The sequence below is a fragment of the Polychytrium aggregatum genome, assembly GCF_025602895.1.
Source record: "Polychytrium aggregatum strain JEL109 chromosome Unknown BJ171scaffold_1, whole genome shotgun sequence".
Taxonomy (NCBI): domain Eukaryota; kingdom Fungi; phylum Chytridiomycota; class Chytridiomycetes; order Polychytriales; genus Polychytrium; species Polychytrium aggregatum.
The window spans coordinates 172,226-186,551 of NW_026516203.1; the positions used below are offsets into that span (position 1 = coordinate 172,226).

A 14,326-nucleotide genomic window follows, 5' to 3' on the forward strand; every position below is an offset into this window, starting at 1 on the left:
TCGTGCATCTCGTCCTCGAGCTCGTCGATGGTGTCCTGTAGGCGGTTGGTCTCGTCCGTGAGCTGGGTCTTGGTCTGCTGGAGGGTGGCTTCGGCGCGCTCCAGCTTCTGCTGCATCGTCTCGATCTGCATGGCGTGCTCGGTCCTGAGGGCGGCAATCTCCTGAGCCTGGTCCTGCTCCATCATGCGGAGCTCCTCCTCGTGCGACTCGCGCAGCTTCCGCAGCTCGGCATCAAGGGTCTGGGCAGAGCGGGCCTCGAGCTCGCGCACGGTGGCCTCGGTCTCGGCACGGGTGTCCTCGCGCTCCTTGGCAAACTTTTCGTACAGCTTCTCGATCTCGTCGGCGTGGGCGCGCTTCATTTCCTCCTCGTCCTCGCGGTGGAGATCCTCCATGTCCTGGATCTGGTCCATGAAGTTAGCCTGGGCCTCCATGATCTGCTTCTTGCGCTCGGCCTCGGCCTCCTCGCGGATCTTCTTGAGGCTGATGTCCATGACGCTCGAGTACTCGACGTCCAGGGCCTCCTTCTCGGCATTGGCGAGCTTCTTGGTGGCGTTGTGCTCCTGGCGCTCCTTGTCGAGCTGGTCCTCGAGGCGCTTGCGCAAGCCCTCCAGCTCGGCTGTGTGTGACTTTTGCAGCTGCTCGATCTCGTCCAGCTGGCGGTCCTCCATGTCGTCGAGCTCGGCCTTGTGTTCTCGCTCCATGGTGTTGATCAGGTCGTTGAGTTTTTGCTTGTCCTTCTCCAGGGCAGAGAGCTTGCGGGCAAGCTCTTCCTGCTCGCCCGAGAGCTGGTTCTTGGAGTTTGAGAGGGTCTCGCGCTCCTGCATCAGGATCTTGCGCTCGAGCTCGACGCTCTCGAGGTCGGCCTTGAGGTCGTCGATGGCTTCGAGGTGCTGCTTGATCTGCGACTCGAGGGTCAGGATCTGCTTGGCGTGGCGCTCCTCGATCGACTTGATCTCCTTCTCGTGCAGCTGGACCGTCTCCTCCAGCCGGCGGGAGGCGTTTTGGGAGCTGTTGTTGTGGAGATCCTCGAGCTCGCGCGCGGCGCGGGTCGAGTTTTCGCTCTCGAGCCGCAGCCGGTCGTGGGCGTCACGCAGCGAGCGCAGGTCCGAGGCGAGCTCGCGCTTGGCGGCCTCGAGCTCGAGCACACGCTTCTCGAGCTCGCCCGAGCGCTTCTGCGAGTCGCGCAGGTCTTCGTTGACGTACTCGAGGCGGCTGCTGGCCTGGTCCGACTTTGTCTGCAGCTCCTTGACCCGATCCGAGAGGTCCTTGCGCTCCGTGATGAGCCGGTTCACCTTGGTGGAGAGACCATCGACGCTGAACTGCAAGTCCTCACGCGCGGCGCGCGAGCCGCCGGCGGACGGCGGGGGAATGTCAAAGTAGAGCTTGCGGAGGACGGCGAGCTGCTCGGCATGGTCCTTGGCCGACCGCTGCAGCTCCTCGGTGTCGACGGTGGACATCTTGAGGCGATGCTCCAGGTCGCGGATCTGATCCTGCTTGGCGCGCATGTCGGCCTCGAGGGCCAGGGTGTCGTTGCGCTTGGACCGAGAGCGGCTGTAGATGGTGCGGCTGCGGCCGGAGCGCAGGGTGCCGCCGTCGCTGTCCGAGTCCGACTCGGCCTTGGTCTTGGCATCGCGCAGCTGGCGGTTCAGCTTCTCGATCTCGGCGTCCTTGGTGGCCAGGCGCGAGTCGAGCTCGGTCTTGAGGATCGAGACCTGGGCCTTGAGCGACGACACGGACATGGCGCTCTCGTTGCTGGCGTCTCGCGAGGCGCGGTGCATGTCAATGACGTTGGTCTTTTCCTCGAGCTCGGAGGAGAGGTTGGCGATGGTGCGGTCGCGGTCCTCGAGGTCGGTGGTGATTTCGTCGACCTGGGTCTTGAGACGGCCGACTTCCTTCTCGAGCGCACGGACGCGGTCCTTTTTCGAGGCCAGGTCGGCGTTGGCGGTGGCCAGGTCGAGCTTGTAGCGACTGAGCTCGCTCTGGACGACGGCAAGCGACGAGTTCTCCGAGGAGCTGTTGGACTGAAGGCTGGTGAGCTCCTCGCTCTGGATCTGCAGCTTGCTCTTGAGCGACTGGATCTCGCGCTCCTGGCTCTCGAGGTCCAGCCGGCTGCTCTCGGTCGAGGACTCGAGTCGCTCGATGGTGCTCTTGAAGATCTTGATCTCGCGCTCCTGCTCCTTGATCTTGGTCTCGGCCGAGGTCAGCTTGCTCTGCATCTGGCCGTCGTCGGCGCTGGGCCCATCGCTCGAGCCCGAGCCTGAGCTGGTGTTAACCACCTCGTACCGGAGGACGCTGCCGACGTGCTTGAGCACGAGCTGCTCGAGCTCGACAAGCTTGCCCGTGGCACGCCACAGGTCCGACGTCAGGACGTCGACCTGGCGGTTGGCCTCGGCAACCTGGTCGTTGGCCTGCTTGAGGCCCTGGCGGTTCGACGCCTCGCTAGACTTGAGCATGTCGAGGGCGGCATCGCGCACCTTGATCTCGAGCGTCAGGCGGTTGTTAAGTGACTTGATCTCGCTGTAGAGATTCGAGAGCTCGCGCTTCTTGGCCTCGTACTTGTCCGGCTGCAGGGCAACATACCCGGCGCTGTCGGCGACGCAGTCGGGCACCATGAGCTTGATCTGCGAGGCGTCGAGCTCGTTGCCGACGGAGCTCGTGCCGCTGGTGACACTCGTCCGGCGCGAGCGGATGGTCTTGTACGGGTCGGTGCGCAGGAAGGCAAACTTCTCGGAGACCTCGGCAGCGGCGTTGACGGCATGGGGCCCGTTGGCAGGGCTGGAGGCTCCGACGCTGCGGGCCTCGCCCAGCGGAGGAGACGAGACGTTGGACTCTTGCCGCCGGTGCGACGCGGCCGAGCGTGGGAAACGCTCGCCGTTGCCGGAGGGGCTCATCTGACGGATTCGGCGGCGCGCAGTCGAGTGGCCATCATCCTCGTTGTTATCCTGGTCGTTTGCGACGGCCCGGCGGTCGCGGGATTTAGAACGGTCGCGGCGAGGATCTTTGTCGGCCCCCCGCTGAGAGTCCTCAACATCCATCTGTGGCATAGAGGGAGATTTGTAAGCCGAGGGAAGACCGGTGCCGTTGGAGGATCGACCGAAGGAAGACGCCGTCACGGGGGACTGAACCCGCTTCTCGGAGGGCGTTCGTTGCGGAAGAGCGGGTCGATCACCGACATCAATGGGAGGAGGGCGGCTGGGGGCTCGTTCAATGTCGTTGAGGGGAACAACGTCCCGCTGTCGTGGAGGTGCAGCTGGCCGGCCGTCCAAAGGGCCCTCGTCGTTGTTGCGTGTCGATCCCAGGGTTTCTTGCGAGCGATTCGATCGAGAGGTGTTGGTGAGGCTGCGGGGGTTGTTGCCGACGTAGATGGACTTTGTGCGCACGGGCAGGACCGGTCGCTCGGCCGAGTCGCCCTTGGCCGGGGGTACTGGAGCGGGGGGGCGGTTCTCCTTGTCGCGTTCGAGGCTGCTGAGGTTGTCGAGAGCGTCAAGGTCGTCGGACTTCATCATTTGCTCGAGTGCATCCCACTGCGTGTCCAGGTTTGGGCGGGCGAGCTGCTCGACGCTGGTGGCCTTCATGATGGGAGTGCGCTCGATCTGGTCGTCGCCACGACGACGGCTGCTGTTGCCCCGGGACGGCTCCAATTCGTCGTTCTGGGTGCGCGAGGGGTCGCGGCGATGGCGGCTGGTGGCCCGGTCCGCATGTCGCCGCTCGGGGATGGAGGGGCCCCCGGCACCGACCTCGTGCCGCCGCTGGGGAATCTCGGCAGCTTGATCATGGCGACGCTGGGGGATATCAGGACTGAGCTCGTACCGGCGTTGGGGAGCCTCGGGACTGAGTTCGTTGCGGCGCTGGGGGATATCGGGGCCGTCGAGTCGGCGCTGGGGGATATCGGGGCCATCATGGCGGCGAGGGGGGATTTCACGGGTGGGTGCTTCTCGGTCGCGGGGAGGACGGCTTCGGTCACCGCGGTCGTTGCGGTCGTTGCGGTCATTGCGGTCATTGCGGTCGCCATAGCCACGACGAGGAGGAATCGGAGGCACTGGATCTTCGAGGCCAATGCCTTCGAGCTCCTTCAGCAAGTCAGACATGGGGCGGTTGCGTTCCTGGAGGCGCAGAAGTTGCCACGGAGGGTAGAGGCAGGTCAGCGGGAGAATGGAACCCGTGGGGCTGGCCGTAACGGGCATGGCCGATATGGGCCGGAAAGAGAGCCCGATTACCACACAGCGACGCATGGACGCAGAAGAATCCTCGGCATCACAACGGCGCGCCGTGTGGGAGTAAAATGGACGGATTGTGGTGGCCCGCGGATGGACGGATACCATGCAGCGGGCACGGCAATGCGGGGCGGCTGAGATGCCGAATCCTGGGGATACATTTCCGGTGCCGATTCACCGTTTGTCTCCCGCACTGGGCGCTGGAGAGTTCGGCACGCATCGCATCGGGATGTCTCCCTGTTGCTGAGCACACGCACGACGCTCGGCCCAAGAACGCACCTGGACTTTCCGGTCGACATAGGGATCGCCTTTGCCGTCTCGCGGCCGGTCGTCGTATCGTCTGTGTGCGCTGCTCATTGGCAATATGTTGATGGGGATTTGGTCGTCTGGGTTGAGCGGAAGGAGTAGCGTTGCAAGGCAGCAGCGGCAGCAGCGTTACAAGGCAGCAGCGAGAGCGTCAGAATGTTGGCTCGGCGAAACGCAGCAGAAGCAGAAGCAGAGGCCGGCGTCGACGCTGACGCTCGCAGGCGGAAAACAGTAGCAGCAGTAGCAGCAGCAGTGATAGGAGCGACTCCACCACTCAGCAGAATCATAACAGCAGCAACTGGACTCGACACAGTGACGAAATCCAGCTTGACAGCGTGCTCGATCGCACCGATCCACCCTCGCGCAGCGGCGACGATCCGGCCAGCAGAGCGAATGCCTTTGAACAGCCCCAAGCGGCCCAGCACCGAAATCCAGCTCTCCCTCTCTCGCTCTTGCTCTTGCAACAGAGCAGACCAAGCGACAGCTCTCGACGACGCACCTGGTTCAGGGGAGGGGGAGCCCGACGAAGCTGGTGTGCCCTGTCAAGGGGTGAGCAGACGAGGCAGGGCGGGGGGCAGGGCCTCCGGCTGGTGAGGAAGAGAGAGAGCCGGACGAGACGCTGGCACCGGCCAAGTCTTCTTATGGGGCAGCAGTGCCTTGGTGGACAGCGGCTGCGGCTGGGGAGAGGAGGGAGGGAGGGAGGGAGGGAGCTGGCGGGAGACCGGCCGAACGTGGGAGGGTGTGGTGTCTGGAGAGAAGGCCAAAATCCCTTAAAAGAATAGCGGCGAGGCAACGACAGGTGCGATCGGCAGACCGGATGAGCAAGAACAGCGACCCCGACCCGGCGCAGCGACACAGCGCGACCGAAACGGAAAGGCAAGGCACAGTCGCAGCAGCGAGAACAGGACAGACAACGGGGACTGTGGACAAGGCGCTGGGCCGCGGGTGGTGAAACAGAGGGCTTGGGTGCGACAGGGATGGGCAACGCCGATTCGGGCGATACAGAGGCAGTTGGCAGAGAACAGAAATCACGAGCCTTGGAGACGAGGATGGTTTGTGTTGCGGCCGAATGGCGAGCGGTGCAAGTGGGGCAGCGGATGCAAACAATAGCAGGCAACACGGCCACGACAGGAATAGCATCCGCGATTGTGTTGGCATGCAGGAATGGCGACGGGCAAACAATCGGGAGCAGCAGCAACACATGGGGCAGCGGTCGGGCGAGAGGGCAAACGTTGACGACATGAAACCGGCGCGGGCGTGGCGGCGACACTGGCAGCCAGACAGCCAAAGAACGAGGGAGGGGGATTGAAGCACGCACGAAGCGAGGCAGCGGGGGGCGGCGAAGAGAGTAACAAGTAACAAGTGCAGCAAAGACAGATGAACAGCCGCAAGGCGCACGGCGCGGGATGCAAGGAGTTGGACGTGCGGCTGTTTCCAAGCCGATACTCAACGGCAACACGGCCTTGGCGCTGCGGGGGGGGGACAAAGAATGCAGCGCGGACAGAGAAAGAAAGGCGGTGCGGTGGAGCAACCAGCCGGGCGGATGTCCGGTTGAGGCGGGAGCGAGATGTTACGGTTGTCGAGATGTTACGATTGTCGAGATGTTACGAATATAGAGATGTTACGGTTGTCGAGATGCTACGGTTGTCGAGATGTTACGGTTGTCGAGATGTTACGGTTGTCGAGATTGTCTATTGCGGTCTTGACCCGGAGGCGGCCGAGGCGATCGTTTGTCGTTGCAAATGGTCTGCTCGACATAAACCTTCACATTTAATCAAAGCGGCACACGGACTGGCGATATCAACGATCAAGCACGAAGTTGTCCAGTGGGACAGGCCGCATATGTCTGGGAGGATACACCGAATCCATATGGCATTCCCACATGGCGTTCCCACATGGCGTTCCCACATGGCACCCACATGGCACATCCATACGGCAATCTGCGCACGTTCCCAACGCCCGGCGCCGGCGATTCGGCCGCATTGGCTCCCCGGAGCGAGCCGTCGTCCGGGCCGCATGATAAGTCGCGGCGCATTGAGCTGATCGCTTTGGCTGAATCGCTTTGGTTGATCGATTTGGTTGATCGCTTTGGTTGATCGCTTTGAGTGTATCAACGCAGCTTATCACCGGTGATATACCAAAACGCGCTCGATTGTTACCGTCGCTCTGTCTCGGCGGATACCCCCAACCGCCGTCCCTCCAATGTCCTCCTCCTGAGATACCGGCCTTGCCCGCCCCGCCCCGGTTGTCCTGGAAGCCCTGGAGGTCCTGATGGTCCTGATGATCCTGATGGTCAGAATCCAGCCCGCAAGATACCGTGCTGCGCACGCCGGTGCAGCGCCCCTTCTGGTTTCTGCCAAGACCGCCTGCCGCGCCTGGTCAACTCTGCCGTTGTTCGTCGCCCTCCTCGCCGGCTGTCGGCCAAACCCTGCTTGAAAAGCCCCCGCTCCCCGCCAGCCTTTGTGGTCTGGTCTTCCAACAGCCTCTTCCTCTCACCCCGTCTCGTCTACACATCGGCCTGCTATCGGCCTTCCACCGATCCGCCTCGGTCTGCCCCGGTTTGCCTCGGCTGCCCAAACGCCAAGACGCTCCCAACACATCCTGCTTCCTCGCAAACGGACCTCCAGCCCAAGCATCCAATCACTCTCGGACCGCAGTCTTCTCCTGTCGATCGGATATGAGCACGTTCCAGTCCTCCAGCAACCCGTTCGAGAGCCCGCTCGACAATCCCTTTGAAACCATTGTCCATCCGCCGCCGACGCTGCTCACCAGCCAGCGGCTTCCTTCGCCGTCGTCCTTTCCCTCCACAAACCCGTTTGCCCAAGATGCCGAGCGAGAGATGCAAGAGGCAAGTGTCCCAGCTTGCTGACTCCCGAACACTATCGCTGGCTGTGGGGAGCGGGGTTGAGGCGACGCTCCTTTGACAAGTAGAGCCTCTTTCGCTGACACTATCGATGGGCTTTCTCTCGGCAGCGACTCGCAAAATCGAGCCATCCAGCGGACATTGACATGGCTGCTTCCGACTCGCTGACGGCACCGCTCGATGCAAGCAGTGGTGAGTGCCTACTCGCAGAGATGACAGTCCAGCCAAGTGACATTATGAAGAACCTTTCATGATTCGCATGGTCACTGCGATGGACATGTCCTCCATGATGTCCATGTTCCTGGCTGCATTCATTGCTTTCCTTTCTGTACCGCACATTGCCCTTCCCGCTTGAAGCCAATATGCCCGCCGCGATGTGCAGTGACCTCGCATCCAATCGCCTGTGCTAATGCAAGTATATTCTATCCCCCTCGATTCCGATGATATCCGTCCCTCCAGGTGCAAGTCTGCCTTTGATTTTCCAGCATAATTCAGCCACATCCTCCGTGTCCTCCCTCTCTGCCGATACCTCTGCACCGACTCTTGCCTCCTCTGTTCCTCTGCTCCCCTCTCTACCGCTGTCGGCAAACCTCCAGTCATATTCGCTCTCGGTTGCTTCCTCTGCTTCCCTCCCTCCTCGTCCCAAAGTTCCTGCCGTGATTCCTCTGGCTCCTCTCGCCATCTCATCCATGCCGGCACCCTCAATCTCGGTTCAGCCACCATCTGCACTTCCAACCCGAGCAAGCCCGGCCCTCCTCGATCCTGCTGGTCATGCGCCCTCGTTTTCAGCAGCGCACACTCCATCTCCTGACGAAATCGAGCGGCTCGACCATCTCCTGGCTGCCCAGCTGGCGCTGCAGGCAGAGCCGACTTCGACCAGCACCCACGACACCTCGAACGACGAGGCCATTGCCCGCTTCCTGTCAATGGAAGACCCCGCCTCAGAGTCGACCCCAAGCCAGTCGCCAGCCTCCACCCGCCGTCCAAGCACATCTGTCCCCATCAACACCATCTCTGGTGCCCGGTCAGCCTCCCAAGTGAACCACGAGCCTTCGTCCCTGGCTCTAGCCGATACCAGCTGCGACGAAGCACTGGCACTGGCGCTCTCAGAGGAAGAAGCCAACGAGTTGGCTGGAACTGGATCAAGCTCAAGCTACCTTCAATCGACTGCTCCTCGGCTCGCACCTGTTATTTCGCCGCCTCCCTCGGCATCATCGTCCGGTGCTCCACCGTACAGTATCAACGTTCCCAGGGGACATCGAGACGAGCTCCCATCGTATTCTGAGGCCGTGGGCACCTCATCGCGCCCGAGCCTGTCGAGGCCGCGCATAGCCAGTCGAACCATCATGCACTCTTCAAACCCCCAGGTTGCCCAGACATTCAGCATCAAGGTCCAGGAGACACTCTCTGTCACGTCATTCTCGTTCAACTCGATGAGCGACGATCCAGCCTCGAGCAGTTATCAAGTCAACTTTCTGCAGGTACGTTGTTCAAGAGGCCGCCGAGCCCTTGGTTGATCTGACCAGTCAGCATCTGTCGTGGTGGCATCTAAACTAATCCTCCCTCCCTGTGTGCGTGCTCTGCAGTACGGCAGTATTGATATTTTGTCATCGAGCCAAGGCGTCCTCTTCAAACTCTACACATCCTCCTACAATACCCGCTCCCCGGCTGTCACGCTGTATGTTGATTTATCTCGATGGCGCCAGTCTGAATCGCCAGCCGCCTTCGACTGCAGCCCCATTCTCTTGCACATTCCGTCGCTATGCATGGCCAGCCGGCGCATCCGCTCTCCCTTATGTCTCCTGTGACAGATCGGGCCCCACATACAACATCATTTACTCATTGTTCTCGATGCACTTGATTCTCTTCCGCAGTCGCCAGTTCAAAGTGCTGCCCGAGTCGCGACATGGCTACGGGCTCTTGGACGTCCAAATGGTCGGCCTCTTCAACCCCAAGCACCAGTTCTTCGGCGCCGACCACAGCGAGTATGCCTGGAAGCGGATCGACGGCGAGCTGCATCTCCTGCGCTATCCTACCAAGATTCTTGTGGCCCGCATCGCCATCTCGAGCGACCGACGAAACCGGTCGCAAGCGGCCATGGGCACCCTCACCATCTACCAGAGCGGCAACCTGATCGCCGCCGAGGTCGTGGCCATCGGCGGTATCTTGTCGGGGCTGCTGCATCTGATGAACTGAGAGGCCCTCGCCGCTCAAGCGGGCCAGCCGATGTGGCCATTGCTGCTAGACTGCTGTGAATCGATATGTACTGGCGCCGGATACATGGAGACGGAGTGGGGTGACGAGCGAGCAGTGTCTGTCCATGGGAGTCTCACTGAAATGTAGTCCCGCCGAATGACGCTGTTGTCGAGTTGGTCCTGGTTGATCTTGGCTGTTCTGTCCATGGCGCCCACTGGCTGGTTTTCATGGATGATCGTCGACCTGCACCGATGCCGCGATGTGTTCCATTCAGAAATGAAGCCACATTGACTACATTGCACTTTCACCGATCCATTGCGCCGCTCGCACGAGCGCCACCGCCATCCTGCAAGCAGCGTCAAAGTGCTTGTCACCAGAAGCTGGTATTGCGAGATATATATTCGAACAATACTACGCAATGAAATGTACACAACTCCATTGCTCACTCTCCAGTAAGGCAAACAGAACAGCGGGCATCGGAATTATCAAGCCATCGAACCGCTTAGGACTCGACGAGCTCACGGACTGGATGCAGACAAGGCAGGGGGGGACAGCGAGCAACGTTAGCAACGTTGGCAACGAACCAGGAGTAGAGGACAGCATGGGAGAGCGATGTGAGCTGGGCGTGTACTTACGACGACGGATGGTGCTGCGGATGGTGGCGGCAGCAGTGGTACCGACAGTCCAGGCACCACCGGCCAGGACCTTCTTGCAGGCACGGCACTCCCAGATACCAACAGCCTGGCGGCGGACAGAGTCCTGCAGATCGATCAAAGGCAAAATGGATCCGAGGAGAATGAGTCAACCGTGGACCGGACACCTCCCATCCAGACGACGCCGACAAGCCAGTCGAGCATGGCCGCCACGAATGGTTGTGCCACTGGGGGCAACATCGCTGGCTGCTGTTCGTTCCTACCTTGCCGCAGAAGGTGCAGGTGTACTTGGCGTGCTGGGTGATTTCCATCTTCTTGACTTGCTTACGGAGAGAAGCACCGTAGCGGGTACCGTATTTACCGGTGACTCCGACCTTTCTGGTACGCTTGGCCTGGAAACAGAGAGGCGCGGGGGGGAATCGCATTACTATCCTGGTCCGTGGCACGTATATACCCGCGATACGGAGGCAAGGGCGATTTCCCGCTGCTCCAGAGTCCATCCAGTCCCATCCAGCCTCATCCAGTCTGCCGATAGCCAAGGGTCTGCTTGAGCCGAGTTGATGCACCGACTTGCTCGATAGAGGACGCTCCCAGTCCTGCCACCGCGGTTTCGAATCCGGTGGCCGCAAATGGATCCAACAGGGATTCATCTGGGAGTGCGACGGACCATGCGCCTCTGCCTCTGTTCTGCATGGACGAGTCGATTTGGCGCTGCATCTGCCATCCACGCCCGCTCATCGATCGAACCCGTCCGTGTCGGCAATATCATCCGAGATTGGCTTCGACCAGCCCGGTCGGTGAATATGCGTCCTGTGTGTTGACAGCTCGGCGAGACGGGATCCGGGAGACGATTTTAAAGGCCCTCTGGAAGACGCGGGCCGACGACTGCAGTTCCATTTGAGGGATGACTCGGTTGGCCGTTCTCTTCCGCTGGTTGATGTTTCGACAGCCGCGAATCGATGGCTGGCCAGGTGAACAGCCCAACAGATGGACAGATGGATGGACAGATGGATGGACAGATGGATAGACAGATGGATGGATGGATGGATGGGCAGATGGATGGATGGATAGACAGATGGATGGATGGATGGATGTCGAGCCTTACCATTTCTGCTTGTTACTGAGGGGGTCTGGTGGGGAGAAGCAAAGGGTGTTTGCTTATTTCCGCGTATGAAGAGAGGGGAATTCCAGCAAATGCTGCCGCCCGGTCTGCAATACCACCGCCCGCCCAGCGATGCGCACTCGAACCACCAATCCACAGGGCGTCGCACAGGGGTCGCACGGCGCGCTGACTCAGCACGGCGCGGACGGCGATTGGCTAGGCTGCTGACGACACAGATCACAGAAGAAAAACGCAGCAGCATATATAAAACGATCCAACTCCAACTCCATCTTCAACCCCATCTTCAACTCCATCTTCAGCTCCATCGTCATCTCCAACCCCATCATCATCTCCAACTCCGAGGTATGCTGATGCTCCCGCTGACCCCTCGTTTCGCCGTTTGCGGCCCTGCTGCACATGATGAATAGCATTATCATTCAGTTATCCCTGGCTTAGAAGTCGGTGCTGAGAGCTATTGTTCTGAACCAACACGGCGGCGGTCCTTCGCGCGTTGGGGAGTATGCATGCGTCTCGATCTGCCGCGGTGCTAACGAGCCGCCGCTCTTCCTTTTGCGCAACTACAGCGCCCTTCCGCAAGCCCCAAGAGTCTCGTGGACTGATTGTCGGGCATTATCCTGGTGCCAGCAGTAAGGTGAGATGGAGTTCCAACTCCCCCTCGGTTGGCTGGGTCGTGTCCCAGAACCGATCGCCGCTAATGATGAGCGAGAATTCAAACAACAGTTATCCCTGTCTTAGACAATAGTGCGGATATGTTATTCTAGACTGATATGCGGGCGCTGCTCTCGTGCGTGTGTGAGCAAAGCACATCCAGTGCTTTTTTGTTGCGATTGCGTCTTGTGCTGGGGCTAACCCTCTTGATGATCCATTTCTACTGTCGTTTGCTCTCCATCCATCGGGATCAGTACGCGCGCTGTTTGCTCCGTGGCGGCATGTTGCGAGCAGCTGATATGAATAAAGAGTCGGAACACCATGTCTCAAAGGCCCGTCCTCGCGGCCCCCGTTTCGTCCCCCATCCACCAAGCAAGAGAGCGGCTTGTGTGCCGATTTGACCGATTACTGCTCGTGGGCGGATTGATTCGGTGCTGTGGCCAGAGATGGATTCCAATAGACTGAGCGCGGGTGCGAGCCAGATCACACTCAGACAAGATGAGCTTGGGTCCCTCTCCCTTTCGCTCAGGCTCAACGACACACGAGTCTATCGCCCCGTTGTCTCGACTCGTCGAATCAGTCACAGACCCGTCCGCTGCCGGCCCTGCCCGAGACAGAATACCTCGCTGATGGCACGCGAGACAACAGCCCAGCATCCGCGACTGCATCTCCATCTTGATTTGCGCTGTCGTCATCGACGGGGGCAGTCAAGCCATGCCGGCTACAGTCAATACTGCACTCTTCTCCTGGATTTACCATACAGACCGCTTCTTGTTGCCCGCCGTCGTGAAGGAACGGACAGGGCCAGGCCCAACGACAAGTGCTGCTGCTCAACAACGGTCGTAATCAGCAGAGTACAGCCGAGCGGCCGATCTTGATCCGCGGACGCACCCCTCGCGGTCAGTTCACACCCAAACCCTTCACTGACCATTCTCACGCTTTTCGCCGTAGACATCCTCCGATATTTTCTCCGGCAGCGTCGGGACAGTTCCCCGCTCGACTTTAACCCGGAATTGCAGCACTAGTCATCGGCATCAGCAGCCACCATGCGAAGCAGCAACAAAACCAAATATACGGTATCCAGAGTACCTGCTCCGATGATCACGGCAGCTGTCGTGGAACGATGGGCGTAAAGCTTGACAGCGCTCGGCTGCTCAGTAATGATCTTCATTATTATCTTCCATCCGTCTCTCACACGTACTATTTTCCCGGACGTTCTCGCCTCCCACCTCTTTGACGGCATCAGATCAATGTGGGTCTCATCCGAAGCAACTGGCCCATATGGAACATTGCCCAGGCCAGAGACACGGGCGAGCTCGCCATGATGATCGCCATCGATCGGATCAATAACAGCACCTGGTGGATGCGCGATGCCACCATTCAGCTCGTAACGGCCGATGCTGCCATGAACTGGGGGAAATCGGTACGGTTCTTGGAAGGGAGGGCTGTGGGAGGGGTGTGGGAGGGGTGTGGGAGGGGTGTGGGAGGGGTGTAATTTTACTTGATACCATGGCCAGAGCGAAAATCCTCCGAGCGGACATTCAAACGTGGTGACAGCGAACGTCCGTCGCCGCAGAAGCTCGACAGGCTGTCGCCTCTGAGTTTTCAAGTGCTCGTGCTGACGGCGTGTTGCCAACTTCCAGGGCGTAGCGGTGCAAGCACTCTACAATGCCGGTCAGATGGCACTGATTGTCGGAGATGTGACGAGCGCCCTCAACATCCATTCCGCCGCCATCAGTGGATACTATAAGGCAAGTGGCATCCGAGCAACGGCGCTGTCGTCTTTAGCAGCTGTGCGAGACTATTCCAGCCACGATAATATCGGCCATGGAAGCACAATATCGCCCCCCCCCCAAACGACATCACAAGACCGCCTCGCGTCAGATCCCCCTAGTGTGCCTAAAGTTCGATCATGCTTGCCGCCCTGCTTTCGATTATCCAAGATAACGACTGACATGTGCGACTTCCGTTCAGATTCCACATGTCTGTGTATCTTGTGCAGATCCCACCCTCTCCGATCCTGTGGACTTTCCGACCTTCATGCGCATGACATATATGTAAGCGCATGTTTCCTCGGCTTTCCAAGCATCAAAGCCATCAGTGGGCATGATTATGAGGTGGCGAAGGCTCAATCTCTGCCTCTTTATTTGTCTTCAGGGGGGTGCCAAGCGGCATGATCACCTTTGCCAAGGGTATGGGATGGCAGAAGGTTGCATTCCTCTACACCGTCGACTCGATGTCGCTCGCGTCGCTGAATTGGGCTCTGCAAGCTGCAGCCGCCAACAACATCACAGTGCTCACGACACAGGGTGAGTTGCATATC

General features: G+C 59.9%; 2 protein-coding genes across 2 annotated transcripts; one reads left to right on the forward strand and one right to left on the reverse strand.

The window, feature by feature from the left end:
* Positions 1–6,790: 6,790 nt before the first annotated feature.
* On the forward strand, positions 6,791–10,012 carry BJ171DRAFT_564115 (uncharacterized protein). The gene is made up of 5 exons (XM_053113290.1): positions 6,791–7,368; positions 7,494–7,575; positions 7,843–8,864; positions 8,970–9,061; positions 9,258–10,012. The coding sequence occupies exons 1-5, from the start codon at positions 7,198–7,200 to the stop codon at positions 9,577–9,579; spliced, it is 1,689 nt and encodes a 562-aa protein (XP_052971639.1). The 5' UTR covers positions 6,791–7,197; the 3' UTR covers positions 9,580–10,012.
* BJ171DRAFT_484391 (60S ribosomal protein L37) lies at positions 9,944–11,410 on the reverse strand. The gene is made up of 4 exons (XM_053108984.1): positions 11,338–11,410; positions 10,496–10,624; positions 10,215–10,338; positions 9,944–10,104 (listed from the first exon to the last, which is right to left on the reverse strand). The coding sequence occupies exons 1-4, from the start codon at positions 11,338–11,340 to the stop codon at positions 10,082–10,084; spliced, it is 279 nt and encodes a 92-aa protein (XP_052971640.1). The 5' UTR covers positions 11,341–11,410; the 3' UTR covers positions 9,944–10,081.
* Between the last annotated feature and the right edge of the window lie 2,916 nt (positions 11,411–14,326).